General features: G+C 41.3%; 1 protein-coding gene across 1 annotated transcript in view; it reads left to right on the top strand.

Annotated features, from left to right (window-relative positions):
• The window catches only part of CHRNA10 (cholinergic receptor nicotinic alpha 10 subunit), an 84035-nt gene extending 66830 nt beyond the window's left edge, over positions 1–17205 (top strand). Inside the window, exons 4-5 of the mRNA XM_063433050.1 lie at positions 14359–14891; positions 16410–17205. Of these exons, the coding sequence (XP_063289120.1) occupies positions 14359–14891; positions 16410–17041 (1165 nt within the window). The 3' untranslated portion in view covers positions 17042–17205. The remainder of the gene's footprint in view (positions 1–14358; positions 14892–16409) is intronic.
• The last annotated feature ends 1539 nt before the right edge of the window (positions 17206–18744 follow it).

The raw sequence follows: 18744 nt of genomic DNA, 5'->3' as shown, positions 1-18744 counted from the left end.
TGTGTCTGTTAGTAGGTATATAATCCCTTGTTCTGTGTCTGGTAGGAGGTATATTATCTCCTGTTCTGTGTCTGTTGGGAGGTATATAATCCCCTGTTCTGTGTCTGTTGGGAGGTATATAATCCCCTGTTCTGTGTCTGTTGGGAGGTATATAATCCCTTGTTCTGTGTCTGTTAGTAGGTATATAATCCTCTGTTCTGTGTCTGTTAGTAGGTATGTAATCCCCTGTTCTGTGTCTGGTAGGAGGTATATTATCTCCTGTTCTGTGTCTGTTGGGAGGTATATGATCCCCTGAGTTCTGTTGCATCACTTCGCAACCCACCACCAATAGGTATCATGTGCCATTGAAGGACAGGAGATTCTAGCCGTTTTCTGTGCTGTACTAAGTAAGTCATTTTATAATATCATTTAGTATGCACGGCCAGGCTTTATTAACTGAACTGGCGATTGTGGAAAGCTAACCATCTATTTTACCAGCTTGGCTGTTTTCGTGTAACATTTGGAAAGTCAGTTCCTGAATCAGGGAATAAAATCCCCAGTATGTTTTATGATAATGAAATGGCAGGTGAGATTTATATATTACTGGTATTTATAAAGTGCCAACATATTACGCAGCGTTGTACAAATAGGAGAGAAGGTACAATATACATTAACAAATATAAAAGGTATAAATAAGAAGACAGGCCATGTTACCTGCGCAGGTTTTCACTGACGTTTGGAGCGGATATCTTTTGCTGGATGTTCGAGCCCCAGTCCCTGGCAGAAGGTGTAACCCAATCTGAAGGTGCATCTGCTGGGTGAGGAGGCTCAGGTTCTTCTGGAACCTTCCGACCCCCGTTAGCAAATTACCATTCAGCATTTATTGCAGTCACATTTAATGGGGAATTCCTGGTTTCCAGAGTATTGCATTATTCAGAATAAGCAGGAAATTAGAGATTCTAGAAAAAATTGAATCAACTTTTAACCATTTCAAACCATGCCACCTCTGGCACCCAGAGAGTTCTCTTTATCCAGATTCACAGTAAATAAAGGTGAGATCAGAGATATTTTCAGGTATCTAATGGTGACACAGACAGATGGGATACTGTGACGGATCGCTGGCACTCCGACCGTGTACCTTTATGTAAGTGTCCACCAGGTGGACACTCCCCTAGGGGACCTGATGGAACAATGGGACACATATTGGATATTAGCCAATCACAGACAATACAACCAAAACACTCCCACTGTGACATCACAATCCCTCCTCTCTATCCTGGAGATAATTGGGAAGTAATCAAATTATCTCCGAGGACAGAGGCAAGACTCCATTAACCACATGGTTGCAAAAAGACATAAAATTACACAGTTACAATTACTACATAAAACATATACATGCAACATATCCCCAGATAGCTTAGATCTGAGCGCACATTATTACCAAATGGCGCTCAGATCACCTACATACAGTTCAATCGCCATGGAGCCAAAGTCTTTTCCATAGTCTTTTGTTACACAAATAGGCTCCATGGCATAGCTATCTGGGGTATCACTACTCACATACTGAAAGTCCCGAACGCCCCAGCAGAAATACACAAATAAACATTTCTGCAGGGTAAAATACAGCTATCAGCACAGGGGCCATAGTCGGAAGGCAGGAGGCTAGCCAGTAGTCCCCTCCAGGCACAAATGGCGAAGGGCACTTCGTCACAGATATTATTATTTCCCGGTTAACTTTTTACCATCCAGAGGGTTAAACACGGCATTGTATTGCTTGTTGTCATGGTGTGGTTAGGGTTAAAGGATCAGGAACACAAACATGTAACCCTGGGCCCCTCATGCCTCCATAACTATAGTAACAATCTTACTGTATTCAAGCCAGAATTCTGTATTCTTACTGTATTCAAGCCAGAAGCTGTAGATCAGCATGCTGTTTGCCTCAAAAAAAAAACAAAAAACAAGCAGTCTGCTGACATCATCAGAAGTGGTGGCCTTATCCAATCACAATGCTTGCCAATCAGCATCTCCTCATAGAGATGAATTGAATCAATGAATCTCTATGAGGAAAGTTCAGTGTCTGCATGCAGAGGGAGGAGACACTGAATGTTTGGATGCATTTTAGGCAGCCATGACCCAGGAAGGATCTCGAACAGCCATCTGAGGAGTGGCCAGTGAAGTTATCACTAGGCTGTAATGTAAACACTGCATTTTCTCTGAAAATTCAGTGTTTACAGCAAAAAGCCTGAAGGTAATGATTCTAGTCACCAGAACCAATTCAATAAGCTGTAGTTGTTCTGGTGACTATAGTGTCACTTTAATACATCCTGCTTATAGAGATGCATGCAGCAAGTATCTCTTTGGTTCTGAGCAGCCCTGTAATGTGTATTGTTTAGAATGGATGTTACTGTAATGGTACGTATTTTTTAAATACTGACTGCTACAGTATGTCTATGTTTTATACGTTCTGCTGTGTGAACAGGTACTATATAGCACCATTGACCTGCATTATGTAGAGCATCACTCCATGAATCTCACACATAGAGATACAGACAGGTGATTCCAGTTAAATATGCAGAAAGATAAAAAACTGCACCACAATCTATATTCCGCTTTCATTCTGGACTCTGTATCTTGAGCCACCGTATTGTGCACCATAGCTGGGGCCCTGTGTGAAAGCAGACATGGCCCAGTGTTAGATATCAGTGATGGTCGGACTCCCAGGGAACATACTCTGCTGTCGTCCGCCGAGTAACAGTCAGTGAGATACAACACGCTAGCTATCCATTAAATGAAGGCGATTGTTATGCGGCAGGTCCATGCCTGAGTCATTATTACATGGTTATCACAGATCACTTGGTGGCCTACTGCTTGGGTTACCCAGTGTAACAAATGCTGGTATTTCAGATACCCGTTCGTCCATTTCCTCCTGAACTTCTAGAGGCTGAGTGAGTATAGGTTGCAGTTCGGGTGTTGATTCGAACGTTGTCCAGATGAAATACAGCATCCAAGTAAATTCACCAAGCAAATCAGATGGATACCCAAACATCAGCCTAGACTAGATGAAGGGTACAACAGGAATGAATTTATTCAGGCCAACTGGCCGGATTGTATGCAGTTACAAATGTACAGGGTTTACGTTAACATATTACAGAGGCATTCCCCACTGGACCTGAGAGGGGACAAGGACAAAATACATTCTGCAGTTACATTGGCTATCAGGTCCAGGACACTCCTATATAAAATAATATAATCCGTCCCCTGTGCCTGGGAGATAATTGAGTCAAGCACTATACTAGACTCAATTATCTCCAAACAAAAAACACACATTTTCGCAAAACCCTGAAAGTACCCCAAACCCCATGGAAACCCCTACAAAAGGCATATCCCCTAATAGAGAAGAGGTGTTCCCGCTGGGAACCAAAGTTTTGGAGTGACACTTAAGTATAGAACTGAAGCATACTGAGGTAAAATAAGTCCCAAAATGTAATAATAGTGCAGAAAAAGTGTAAAAATAAATTACAAAATTAGACTATACCTACGCATACCAATGCTTGGATACTGTAGATTACCTTTATTAATGCTTGGGATACAATGCGTGGTATGTATACTAAATACAAAAAAAATTTGGGGGGGTATTTAGTAGACATACCACGCATTGTATCCCAAGCATTCAACATATTTTACCTCAGTATGTTTCAGTTCTATACTTAAGTGTCACTCCAAAACTTTGGTTCCCAGCGGGAACACCTCTTCACTGCTGCATATATAGGGTCAGGCCCTTTATTTTGGAGGACATACCATAAGGGACCTTACCTTATCTATAATCTGTATATCCCCTAATAGCCCTAATCTGGGGGACCAACATATTAAAAAATCACCCAGATCGGTTCAGGGATTCGTGAGTTCCATGGAAGTCTTAATTTGACTGACCGTGCACATGGTCCTATGCCCAAAACCTACCAAATAGCGCTCTCCTGGCTGGTAGGTGAAAAGAAGCAGGCGTTCGCGAAATTGACCGACGTTCGGGAAGTTGAGTGTCTGATTTTAGTTCCAGACACTCTCTACGACCAAGTCCCGCTGCCCCTTTTTGTGCAACAAGATGACAGTAGACAAGTCTACTGTCTTCTTTGTAGTTCATGAGCCAGGGGGTTGTCGGTGTTTGGTAGTTTTATCTACCGAAGGAAGAAAAATCTAAATTATCGAACACAAAGAGTTTCTTTACACCCAGCTATAACTAATGATATCACAGATCACATGGCCTACTGCTGGGGTTACTCAGCTATAACTAATGATAGGCACAGAAAAAACACACGAACCAGAGACCACCCGTGTGCTTGTTAAGTCCAATTGACACCTTATAACGAGTTCCACCGCAGTGTTCTAATTCTTTGCCTGGGTGGCCGCAATTCGTATGAAAGACCAAGAGGTGGTGGCCATTTGGTTCGCATGAATGCAGGCAGAGGTGTTTGGTTTTCGAGTTCATGGAACTGAAATCGGACACTGAAACTCCCAGACACTGCTGGACTTCCATAAGAACCTGCGTTCGGTTCTATACAATTTAGAAGGGCACTGTTCGGTGGATTCATTCCCACGAACAAGGTGAACAAGCTACACATGTTAATTATGGATTCCGTTTGGTATTTTATGCACTTTTATACTCCCAAAAGAGACTGACCGTTAGCACTGATTTCATGAAACTGTTTTGGGCATAGAACCATGTGTGCGGTCGGTCAAATAATTTACTTCCAAGGAAAAAACGAACCACTAAACAGATCTGGGTTATTTTTGGATATGTTGGTCACCCAGATTGGGGCTATCCGAGAATTTAACTTTTGTGGGGTTTCTATGGATTTTGGGGGTACTTTTGGGATGTTTATAAATTGTATGTTTTTTGTGCCTGATGGATAATTTAATTATATGTTTGCTTCTCAAATATTTATCTCTCAGGCACAAAGGATCATGGGAGGGATTCCCCTGCATTCTTGTATTGGAAACCACTTGCAGGGGCTTTTGCATAAAAGGTCATGTGTGGCCTCTAATACACACATGACTCCCAGCATTAAGCCTTGGCTCATGTGTGGGGGAAGCAGCTATACTGCTATATCACTTGCTCTTTTACTGGCTATACAGCGATACTCCCTTGGAGTAGAGGTCTTCCCACTGGGAGCTGGATCCACGTGTTTGGTCCAGGGTGGGAAGGGATGGTGAAACGCCAGCTAAGGCAACTAAGGCAACGGCAACTAAGGGGGCTACAGTGGTTATGGTGTGCGGTGCTTTTGGTACTTGGTGAGCACTAGGAAGCGTGATTGGCGGAGGTACCCAGTGGTTGGCGGTCCGCCACACCCAGCTATAACTAATGATATCACAGATCACGTGGCCTACTGCTGGGGTTACTCAGCTATACCTAATGATATCACAGATCATGTGGCCTGCTGCTGGGATTACCCAGCTGTGGCAGACCGACTGGCACCCCGACTGGGTGCCTCAGTCAATCGATGCTTCCTAGTGCTCACCGAGTACTACAAGCACTCCACCATACACCATAACCACCGTAAATCCCTCAGCCAGCATTACAGCTTGGTTGGAGTCTCACTGTCCTCCACCCACCCTGGACTCAAGATCAGGATCCAGCTTCCAGTGGGTAGACCTCTCCCAATCCAGAGAGTAAAGCAGGAAAGCTCTTACAAGAGCTAGTTATTATAATCCAAGGGAGTATAATGAGTATAGCAATCCCCAGAGTGAATATAGCTGTGCTCTCCACACATGAGACGAGGCTCTATGTTGAGGGTGAAGAGGAACTGTTTAATGGCAGCTGTAACTGGCCTTATATGCAGGTCCCCATGCAAGGGGTTTCCTAATACATATTTCAGGGGCATTCCCCACTGGACCTGAGAGGGGACTATGAAAAAGTACACACTGTAATGACATTGGCTCTCCAATCCCTCCCCTGTGCCTGAGAGATAATTGAGTCAGGAACTGTACTAAACTCAATTATCTACAGGCACAGAAAACATACATTGTACAATATCCCAAAAGTACCCACAAAACACATAGAAACCCCACAAAAGTCACATCCCCTGATAGCCCCGATCTGGGGGACAAACATATCCATAAATCACCCAGATCGGTTCAGGGGTAGTCATAGTTTTGACCAACCGTGCACATGGTCCTATGACAAAAACAGTTTCAGGGAATTAGGGCTAACGGTCGGTCTCTGTTTCTGGAGTACAAAAGTACATAAATCACATATGTTTTTAAAGGGCCCATAGTCTTTTGGCAAGAGGCTTGCCAGCAGGCCGCTCCAAGAGCCCGTGGCGAGTTTACTTTCGCCACACCAGCTATAACTAATGATATCACAGATCCCATGTCCTGCTCCTGGGGTTACTCAGCTATAACTGATGATATCACAGATCACATGGTGGCCTACTGCTGGGGTCATCCTGCTATAAGTAGTGATACCTCTCTGTACCTTGACATTTGCTGTAATTATCCTCCTGCATCTTCCCTTCTCTGAGAGATCGACATGGACTCCGGCTGAACAGAACACTCCCAGTCTATTTATGGCTCAGCACTATTTCACCCGCAGTAAATTGAAATCTGATCTCTTCAAAATATGTATTCACAGTTTATATAGAGTTGGCAAGCTATGGCAAGGAAGGGTATTGTGAGGGTAACCCAGACAGTTAAGATGTTCTACAGTTAGGACAGTTATGGTTAAGGCTTTGGTTAGAATTTGGTTTAGGTTTCGAGAGAGACTAAATGAGTTTCATGACATTCAGGTTGCGTGTTGGGTTAGGCTTAGTGAAACATGTTAGATTAGGGTTAGAATCAGATTTGGGGTTAGTCTAGAATTTTATTCCATGACAGGAGGAGAATATTTTCCAGTTCTCTCTTTACTGAACTCCAATAGCAGCAGAGATCATAACACAAACTACTAACCAATCAAAACCAAGCATGAGGAGGCTATATAAGCTCTGACTAAAACACACACCCTCTTTCTTTGCAGCTACTTGCCAAGTGCTCAGGTCAAAATATTAACATATACATTTTCTTTTGATATTATAAGTTGTCTCCATATTATTTTTATTATTGTCTTGTATTATTGTCTTTTATTAGTTTGTGTCCCTTCCCCTGGGAGGGAAACATGTAAAGCATGTACATTGTAATGCACAATTGTGACAAATGCCCAAGGACTATTGGCCACATACAAAGACCCTGTTCGGGAGTTAAATCTCCCCAGCCTCCATTAGCAGCTTTCCCTAGGTGCCCCTGGTTCGGCACTTTCCCTTCATTCGAATGGAACTGAACACTAGCTCCCTGGCGGGCGTTCGCATGAAGAAACTCACGAATTGTCCTCAGTACTTAGCCGCGATCGTTATGGAACTAAATTCGGCATGAGGACTTTGTGGGTTCCCAGTCACCTCAGCGGGTGCGAATGTTATGTTAGCCACGAATGTTATGGAACTGTTTTTGGCATGAGGTGACGTCTCCTGGTGTCCGGGGTTTTGAATGACTTTGAAATCCGCCAAGAGAGCGCTTTTTGGAGGAAAGGTGCCTGAAACTAAGGGGAACAAATGCTACCTAAGAGCCAGGCAGAGCACCCCATATTGTGGCCACAGGAGCTGACGAAAGTTAACCGGCAAAAGCACCAAATGCCCTGGAACTGTTTTGGGCATAGGATCACGTGTGCTGCCGACCAGAACTTTGACACTTTGGCGTTTACCCTACACTACATGGATCTGAGCGCTATTTGGACAAATTGGGCGCTCAGATTCAAGCTATCTGGGGGTATACCATTTGTGGGGGTCCCTATATGATTATTATGTATTCTTAGTCATGCTGACACTATAAATTGTAGCCATTTTGTGGGAGTGTTCTGGGCGTGTTCTCCAGCCTCCTGATTTTGTATATAAGTGGGCCAGTTAGCCAGATTAAACAGATTCGTTTTACCCTTTATCAAGTCTAGGCTGATGCTTGGGGAACTTGGGCTATAATCACTACTGCGCTTGGGACTCGGGATATTTATAACGGATATACTCAGTCGGAGTATAGGGGATCCGTTACAGCAATTTTCAATGTAATGAGTGCTTTGCTTACCATCCACATGTGTTTTTGGACATGCTGGTCAGTGGAGCCACCAGCTGCTTTTGTACAACCAGTCGCAGGGCAAGCCCTCCATCAGCCTTCTTCTTCCCAGGAACTGCTACATGGACTACCTCCTTCCAGATAAATTTAATAGAGCCAGAGGCTCCCAAGGCAGAGGGCATGTACATTTCTCCACCTCTCATTAATGCATTCTTCTTAGGCATTGATGGTCGGTAGGCTGCCTGTATTCTTTAAGGAATGTGTGGAGATATCCTCAGACGTATGTGTCCTACAAACCGCGCAGGGCTTTATTGTCAAATTTTATGCCAACCCGTACCAAAGCTCCACACCTCTACCACATCGACCATCAGAGAAACACAGGTCCCTCATAGACTAGGAAATCTGGACACTATTTTCCAAAGGAGCCATCCAGTTTGCCAAGGACACGGATGGTTTATTCAGGAAAGTGTTCTTTGTGGACAATAAAGGCAGAGAATTCCGACTGATAATACATCCACCCTTATCTTTGATCTCAGACACTAATTTTCGAGAATCGTTGGGTACCGTGGTCAACAGAGAAAAGTCAGCTTTGACGAACACTCATGTAGTTCAGTTTCTAGGTTTCAAAATTAACTCCAGGAACTGCGTTCTTCATCTACCTCAATCAAAAATCGTCACTGTCCAAAAAGAAATACATTGCCTTCTTCAAATAGATCAGATCCCTCTCTGCCTTCTGACACTCGTAGTGGGTTTTCTTTCAGAATCCATACAGGCTGTCTACCCAGAACCCCTTCACTACAGGGCCATGCAATGGCTGAAAGCCTCAGTACTAGGCATTCATATGATCACATGATACCTCTTAGTCTGGATGTTCCCTTGGAACTTCAATGGTAGCATCTCCACATGCACTCCTGGAATGCAAAGCAATTTTTTTTTCGAGGGCTGGGGTCTCTGGGGCTGGAGAACTCACTGTACCAGGTCTTCCATGGTAGACCTTGGTCAGATAGAGAAGTCTGGCTTCATATCAACTTCCTCAAATTGATTGTGTGTTACATGATCCACAGCCTGGGCAGGGATCTCATTGACTGTTGTATATTACATCAGATGGACAATATCTCCGCTGTCCAGTCCATTAATTGTTTAGGAGGAGCATGATTTAAGACACCATCAGACATGACGAAGGACAGCTATCAAATTTTTCTTTGACCACAACATCACTCTCAAGGCAGAATTCCTTCTGACAGTGGATTGGTTCTCCAAACACTGGTGGGACAGCAGCAATTGAAAGCTGACGGACAACTCCTCTTCCAGATGCCAGGTCCTTTCATGCTGGACCTCTTTGCCTCCATGACCAACACCAGCTACTGACATCCTACAGCTGCCTCATGGATCGGAAGGCGCTGCTGTGGACTCTAGTGGAGGACGTGACGTAAGCTCAGCATAACAGGACTCCACAGAAATACGGCCGCAGGATGAGGCTGAGTAATACATTTCTCATCATACCCCGGAAGAGGTTTGCGACGCGTCATTTCCAGGCAACGTACGTGACCTTGAAAATCAGGAAGTCGAACAGCACACCGGATTCCACTAATGGAGCATAGACTGCCTATATAAACTGGGACATTCTCCAGAGTACCCACACTTCTTAAGAAGCCCAACCTGGGTAAAACACATCAAGTGGAACTGGGGCACTTTGTTTTTTTGTTTTTTAATACTTTACCTTATATTATATATATATATATATATATATATATATATATATATATATATATATATATATATATACAGGGAGTGCAGAATTATTAGGCAAATGAGTATTTTGACCACATCATCCTCTTTATGCATGTTGTCTTACTCCAAGCTGTATAGGCTCAAAAGCCTACTACCAATTAAGCATATTAGGTGATGTGCATCTCTGTAATGAGAAGGGGTGTGGTCTAATGACATCAACACCCTATATCAGGTGTGCATAATTATTAGGCAACTTCCTTTCCTTTGGCAAAATGGGTCAAAAGAAGGACTTGACAGGCTCAGAAAAGTCAAAAATAGTGAGATATCTTGCAGAGGGATGCAGCACTCTTAAAATTGCAAAGCTTCGGAAGCGTGATCATCGAACAATCAAGCGCTTGCAAAGGCTATATTGGTCACTGATTTGTTTTTGTTTCGTTTTTGAATGCCAGAAATGTATATTTGTGAATGTTGAGATGTTATATTGGTTTCACTGGTAAAAATAAATAATTGAAATGGGTATATATTTGTTTTTTGTTAAGTTGCCTAATAATTATGCACAGTAATAGTCACCTGCACACACAGATATCCCCCTAAAATAGCTAAAACTAAAAACAAACTAAAAACTACTTCCAAAAATATTCAGCTTTGATATTGAGTTTTTTGGGTTCATTGAGAAAATGGTTGTTGTTCAATAATAAAATTAATCCTCAAAACTTGCCACAACTTGCCTAATAATTCTGCACTCCCTGTATATATGTATATATATATATATATATATATAAATTTACTTTTAACTTTTTATCTATATGGTCCCTATTTTTTATTTTTACTTTGCTGCTGTTTTACTATCCTGCAAATCCCAGGTGGGAATTATATCACCAGAGCCGCACACTACAAGAGCAAGTTATTGCTCTGGAAACCTCTTCTTTTTCAATTTCTTAACATTTTACACAGATATACTGTGCCATTAGAGTATTTCTCTGCTTTTCTCTACATGCTAAATGAACGTTTGGAAGCCCATTGCATTGCATACCCACACATTCTAGACGGGGATTATACCGTCCAAGCGCTACACAGCAGAGCTCTTAGCAGCTCTAGAAAGTGTGAGTTAGTCTTCTCTTGGTTAAAATCTTTTAAATTGATGACATATTGCACTATTATTTACTTCTTTCTGTTTTCTTCTGAGGTTTTTAAAGACAGAAATTATTGATCTTTAACATTGTATGGATATATTTTACTTAACACGTTGTTGCACATAAGTTTCACATAAACTTCTATTTTTTTGCGTGGTCAACCACATCTTTTTTTACGTATTGAAGCCCAATGTTACACAATGTTTCGACCTGCATGGTCTTTGTCAAGCATGTAGGTCGAAACGTTGTGTTACATTGGGCTTCAATAAATTGCTCTTTCTGAACCTTGGAGTGCCTAAACCTTTTTGTACTTTATGTATACTGTTATTGGGACCTGGTGCTTCATCCTGGTTTGGTTGCTCCCTGGCTCAGAGTGGTGGGACAGAGGGCAGTTCCTTATTGTTTCTTGAAATAGACGTTACATGTTAAGATCTGCCAACAAGATACATGTTATATTCTTCTTCCCAATTTTCAATATTAGATGCCTTTCGCATATCTTCTCTTGTGTTTCAGAGTAACTTCAGCTGGAGCATCTACCCTAAGTTTCTTGACTTTCTTCTCACAGTGGAGTCCTCATCGTACTGTTTCCTTACGCTGAATTGTTTGATTTTGACTGACTTTCTGTATGCTTGTTTATTGTTATTACTATTGTTCACAGCAAAGAAAGAGGAGCTTTTTGCAGTCAGAGTGCATATAGCCTCCTCATACTTGTTTTTGATTGGTTAATAGTTTGTGTTATGCTCTGTGCTGCTATTGGAGTTCAGTAAAGAGAGAATTCCTAAATATTCACCTCCTGTCATTCAAAATTCAGATTATAGGACACTAAAGATAGCATAATCTCTAATTATCACTCACACTAATTCTAACCCATTTGTGATTATTCACTACAGTATGAACTGTCAGGGATTTAAAGTGAATTAAAGGCGATTTCACATCTGAGGCCAAAATAGGGCATTCTCCTAGTTAGCTATGTTCCTAGATTAGCTCTTCTAGCCTTTCATTTGAAATTCACTTCAAATTCATTTGAGAATTCCTGACAATTCTCTCTTTAGTAAATAACCCTATAAATCCTGACTTTCAGTGATGTAACACAGCCAGTTTAGTTCTAACTTTTGTTTACTAGAGGTGAATATGCAGTCATGAAAAAAAGAAAGTACACCCTCTTTGAATTCTATGGTTTTACATATCTGGACTCAATGACAATCATCAGTTCCTTAGCAGGTCTTAAAATTAGGTAAATTCAATCTCAGATGAACAACAATACATGACATATTATACAGTGTTATGATTTATTTAAAAAAGATATGTATCCAAACGAGGGAGCCATGCGTGAAACACCAAGTACACCCTTAAGGTTTCCATAGGAAGATAAAGACATAAAGTAGCAGACAGGTCCTTGATTAATTGATCATCAGCAAGTGTGACCATCTCTATAAAAGACAATGTTATAGCAGTTTGCTGATCTGGGGCATCCAGGTAAGTGTTAAAATAATGCTAAGGAGGAATTAAATCAGCTGCCCATCAAACTGGGAATTGTTTAAAGGTCATTTCCAAAAGTCCATCATTCTGCAGCGAGAAAGATTATTCCAAAAAGGAAAACATTCAAGACAGTTGCCAATCTTCCAAGGAGTGGACATCCCAGCAAATTCACCACGAGGTCAGACCATGCAATGCTCAGAGAGATGGCAAAGTAAACAAAAGTTATATCTCAGACTCTAAAGGCCTCAGTTAGTATGTTAAATGTTAAAGTTCATGGCAGTACAATTAGAGAAAGAATGAACACGTATGGTTTATTTGGAAGTGTTACTTGTAGAAAGACTCTTCTCTCTAAAAACATGTCGGTATAGCTAAGGTTTGTAAATTTGGTAGCTAAGGTTTGCATCTGAACAAACCACAAGTCTTCTGGAACAATGTCGTTTGGACAGACGAGACCAAAGTGGAGATGTTTTGCCATAATTCACTGCGCCATGTTTGGTGAAAGCACAGTGGTGGAAGGACAGGCCTGGACTGGCCATCAGACAAACTGGACAAATGCTTGGTGTGCCACGATGGCCAGCTGACAGGGGAGATCAGAGGTCCTCTCCTGCTGGCCCATGCAGAACAGGCACTATCCAAGCACAGGCACTGCTGTGTGCCATTACATGGCAGTAGAGAGATCAAAGATCTCCCACACCGACCCACAGGCACTTCACTTGCGACAGCCAGGAGAGAAAGAGTGGACCCAGGGGCGCTAGCCAGCAGCTCCACCGGGTTCCTCGTCTCGCTGGGTCAGAGCATTGTCGCGGTTGCTGCTAAATGTGGTTCTACAATCGATTGAGTCCTAAAGTGTATTTAGTTTTTCACACATGTTTTTTCCATTATAGAAGTATTGAAAGGGGTAAGGGCTGCGCTGAAAGCTAAAAAACAGTAGTCTATGACAATAGAAACCAGACCAAATGGTCTAAATGAATAGACAACAACAAGTAGGCCTATATAAATGATAACAAAGTCTAACTTAAAACAACAGAAAAAGGTAAAAGAAAGTCCGTCCAGGTGCTAAAATGTTCACTATGATTAAAAAAAAATCGTCTCACTGGTATAGCTGGATAGAGTATGGGTACAGTCCTCGGGAGTTGATCTGTCCGGGTTGTAAATAATCCGTATGTGAAGACAAGAATAAAAACACAACAAACTGCCGATAGTGAAGTATTGTAAATCCAAGGATGAAATGAATGAAAAGGGAGATAATACACTCACATTTGGAGGAGCTTTGGCCAGCTCGAGGATGAAGGGCATTAAGCGGTATAATCCCTGCTATGGGATATATTGTAGAGGTGTGTCTGTCAGTCCAGCTTTGGTTAAGACATGCTCCACGATATATAAAAAACAGCAATAGTGCTCTCAGTGTGTAAATGATAAATAAAATAAATGTAAATAAAATATACTCACAAGTGTAGAGCAGAGGGTACTGCTCTATTAATAGAGCTCTGGTGGAATGATCCCTACCTGGGATTTCTTGAGTCAGGATACAGTAAAAAATGCCAGGAAAAGTAAAAATAAAGAGTGCATATAAAACACAATACAATGAAGATTGGTCCTGTGGAAGAGGTAACCAAAAAACTTTTATTGTTAAAAAACACAATTTAAAACCATTAATGCGTTTCACCTTTAAGGCGTTATGAAAATGGTAGTATAGCATTATACCTGGCATGAAAGAGTATTTATAAGGATATGTAACAGTTAAAATTTGCGCCAAAAAACAGATCAGCCAATAGAAAACACATATTTAGAAACATTTATAAAACATAATTAAAACAAGTATTATTTATTACTTTTTCCCATGACTGTAAATGAATGTGTAGGCCAATGAACCAACTGTGTTAGTGGATTTCTCCACTCCTGAATGCACATAATGACTGTAACAAGCTTCAGGACTATTTTCTCTTTACAGTGCTGATGACCAGTTCACAGGGTCCATGGAAACCAATGTAGTCATTCGTTTTGATGGTCAAATTATGTGGGATTCTCCAGCCATTACGAAAAGCTCCTGCAAGGTTGATGTCTCCTTCTTCCCATTTGATGGTCAGCAGTGTCGCTTAACATTTGGCTCATGGACATATAATGGAAATCAGATTGACATTCTCAATCATTTAGATACGGGGGACTTGACAGACTTTGTGGAGAACGTGGAGTGGGAGGTGCTCGGCATGCCAGCCAAGAAGAATGTAATCACCTACGGGTGTTGTTCTGAGCCTTACCCAGATGTCACCTACACCCTTCTTTTGAAGAGGAGAGCTTCCTTTTACATCTTTAACCTACTCCTCCCATGTGTAATGATCTCCTTCCTGGCACCCCTGGGGTTCTATCTTCCTGCTGACTCTGGGGAGAAAGTGTCCCTTGGTGTCACTGTCCTACTGGCTCTCACTGTTTTCCAGCTCTTGGTGGCAGAGAGCATGCCACCCTCAGAAAATGTGCCACTAATCGGTGAGTAGTTTAATATAAACTAGTAATCACAAAATCATGTTTCAGTCAAATAGTTGTAGCAAAACATGCATTCATTGAAACACTGTAGAAGGAAGACATACCTTGTGAGGAGGGGGATTGTCGTATCACAAGAGGGTGCATTTTAACCCCTTAAGGACACATGACGGAAATATTCCATCATGATTCCCTTTTATTCCAGAAGTTGTGCCCTTAAGAGGTTAAACGAGGTTGCCTTTGATTAGAAGTTTTAGAGAAGGCCACTAAATCTCTGACGGTGCAGGTTTAGGGTCAGCAATCTTAAGAGTGATACGTTATAGATAAGGTAGCTATATCTCCGACTGGCGCAGGTTTAGGGTCAGCTATCTAGGGAGTGAAACCTTATAGAAAAGGCCACTATTACCGACTGGTGCAGGTTTAGGGTCAGCAATCTTTAGAGTGATACGTTATAGATAAGGTAGCTATATCTCCGACTGGCGCAGGTTTAGGGTCAGCTATCTATGGAGTGAAACCTTATAGAAAAGGCCACTATTACCGACTGGTGCAGGTTTAGGGTCAGCAATCTTTAGAGTGATACGTTATAGATAAGGTAGCTATATCTCCGACTGGCGCAGGTTTAGGGTCAGCTATCTATGGAGTGAAACCTTATAGAAAAGGCCACTATTACCGACTGGTGCAGGTTTAGGGTCAGCAATCTTTAGAGTGATACGTTATAGATAAGGTAGCTATATCTCCGACTGGCGCAGGTTTAGGGCCAGCTATCTATAGAGTGATAGAGAAGATTACCATATCTCCAAACAGTGAAGGTTTATGGGCAGCTATATATAGAGTGATACGTTATAGAGAAGGCTGCATGTTTGTGGAAGAAGCAATTTTAGAGAACTTTGGAAGTGTGGAGAGAAGACAGCAGAAGAGCCTTACAGGGTTTAGGGAGAGTAAGGAGGGAAAAGGCAAGAATTTTACAGTTTGGGAAGGGTACAGAGGGAAAGAGGGCCAAAGGGTGAGGGTTGGCTAGTAGGATATAAGGAACCCCAAGATTTCTGATGTGAGTCCTGCCCATATTTTGGGGTGAGCCATTATAGAGAATGTGTCCATTTCACAGGAGGAAACTATTTCTGTTAAGATTAGTTACTATATATCTATTTTTCAAATATAAAGTTGCTATATATTAGGAGTGAGCAGGTTTAGTGAGTATTAGTCAAACCCTGAATGGAGAAATTCTTATACCGTCATCATTTCTCTGGATTTGAAAGGTGTTTTATAATGTTTAATAGTGATTTGAATTGTTGTAAGAGAAGAGAAGAGAACTGCACAATTATATAAATCTAGCAGGTTTATATTCCGTATCGATATCTCTCCATTAATAGCATTAACTGATCAATACAAAAGTGTTGCTTTGATCACAGATAAATGCTGTAATTATTTGGTTTTAAAAACGTGACATGCTTGAACTAATTCTATAGTCTGTGAATTATAAATGCATGTAAAATATTGTCAATTACTGTCACTGTCTCATTGCAGGAAAGTATTACATTGCAACTATGACAATGATAACAGCCTCAACAGCATTAACTATCTTCATAATGAATATACATCACTGTGGGCCCGAGGCTAAGCCAGTTCCAAAATGGGCAAAGAAGTTTATTCTGCAGTACATGTCTAGGATATTCTTTGTATATGAGGTGGGGGAGAGCTGTAGAAGACCGAAACGTGGACCAGAGCCTGGAAAGGTGCCAAAGGTCCAGGAGATGAATGGACATTCTAAAAGGAAGGAAACCACAGCCATTTCAAACAAATGTGCAGAGAATGACGACTCAAAGAGTCCCCAGAAGATGGAAGATGTTCTGGGACATGAAAATGCTTTTAAAAAGGATGCTTCCAGTGAATGTAAGGAGAATGGGAAATACTCAGAGAAGGGTGGTGGGAATGAGAGTGGACACTCAGAGTGTTCCAAGGCCCATTGTTTGTGCCACAATGAGCGCTTGCTCAAAAACATTGAATATATGGCCAACTGCTTCCGGGAGCAAAAAGCAGCTCAAAAACGGACAGGGGAGTGGAAGAAGGTTGCCAAGGTTATGGACAGGTTCTTCATGTGGGTTTTCTTTATTATGGTATTTTTCATGAGTGTACTGATTATGGGCAAAGCCATCTGACACTACACTCTCACCTTTGGGATCAAAGGCAGCTTCCATTGGGTCCATGCATTCTAAACTTGCTGGTCTTCAATTCCATCCTATGAATAAGAAAGCCATTTTGGAGATCTAGTCTGCATGTTTCCTGGTGATCAAGTCATGTGGCGACTAGTCACTTCATATGTCACAACAATAAAAAACAAGTCATATAGAAATAGGTTTGTCCTTAATTGGGTTCTACTTCGAACATCACTTCATATAATGTGGTCACAAAGTGTGTGAAACATAATGATAGATTATAACAGGGATTGTGAAACATAATGATAGATTATAACAGGGATCGTGAAACATAACGATAGATTATAACAGGGATCGTGAAACATAACGATAGATTATAACAGGGATCGTGAAACATAACGATAGATTATAACAGGGATCGTGAAACATAACGATAGATTATAACAGGGATCATGAAACATAACGATAGATTATAACAGGGATTGTGAAACATAACGATAGATTATAACAGGGATTGTGAAACATAACGATAGATTATAACAGGGATCGTGAAACATAACGATAGATTAATTAACAATCCCTGTTATAATATATTGTTGTGTTTCACAATCCCTATTATAATATATTGCTATGTTTCATGATCATGCTATCGGGATCATAAAACATAACAATATATTATAACAGGGATTGTGAAACACAACAATAGATTTTAATAGTAATATCATCCTGTTAGAGGTATCTTACAGCCCATGATAGAAGCACATTTTGTATAGAAACCACACTAGTCACGGATGAGAGATCAATGGGATCTGTATTACTGAGGGTAATTACAGAGTTTACTGGCGGGTCCTATAAAATCAGCTTACAAGGGATGAGGGTGTAATTCACTTACTTCAAGGGGGTGAATCTTTAGATGGCCAGGTAACACATCCATAGGGCACTAAACGATAATCTATCATATTGCCAAATTGAAAATTATACATTTACGTAAGAAGATAAATCTTTGTGACTTGACCATCCGATATCGTGATATAATAGAACCATCCAGAATGTGACCAGCCGACATCATGATATAATAGAACCATCCAGAATGTGACCAGCCAATATCATGATATAATAGAACCCTTCTGTAAATGACCAGCCGACATCATGATATAATAGTATAACAGTAAGTGACCAGCTGATATCGTGATATAATAGAACCCTTCAGTAAGTTAACAGCCGATATCAAGGTATAACCCTCCAGTAATTTACCAGCCGATATCAAGGTATAACCCTCCAGTAATTTACCAGCTGATATCAAGGTATAACCCTCCAGTAATTTAATGTCACGATTCGGAGAACCAAACACGCTAACACACACACACACACATAGAAAAGGTGCCGTACCGGACCTTAGAGTGGCCAGGCTAAGCACACAAAGAATATTCAGGAGACAAGCCGAGTAAGGGGAACCAGAAGACAGAATAACGAGAAACAAGCCGAGGTCAAAGGGTAGGAGAAAGTCACAAAGTCAGATAACAAGCCAGAGAGTACGTAACCAGAAACACAAGTACAGAAGCAATACTAGCAAGCAAAGACCACAACAGGGCAGGGAGGAACAGGAAAGGTAAGTATTAAAACCCTAAGGTTAATTCTGATTGGATAATTTCCAATCAGAATTAACAATCACACGTGGGAGATATCTAAACCTCCCACTGGGATTG

This window comes from Pelobates fuscus, chromosome 1 (genome assembly GCF_036172605.1).
Source record: "Pelobates fuscus isolate aPelFus1 chromosome 1, aPelFus1.pri, whole genome shotgun sequence".
Taxonomy (NCBI): domain Eukaryota; kingdom Metazoa; phylum Chordata; class Amphibia; order Anura; family Pelobatidae; genus Pelobates; species Pelobates fuscus.
The sequence above is the reverse complement of the archived record's forward strand: the minus strand, read 5'-3'. Positions and strand labels throughout refer to the sequence as shown.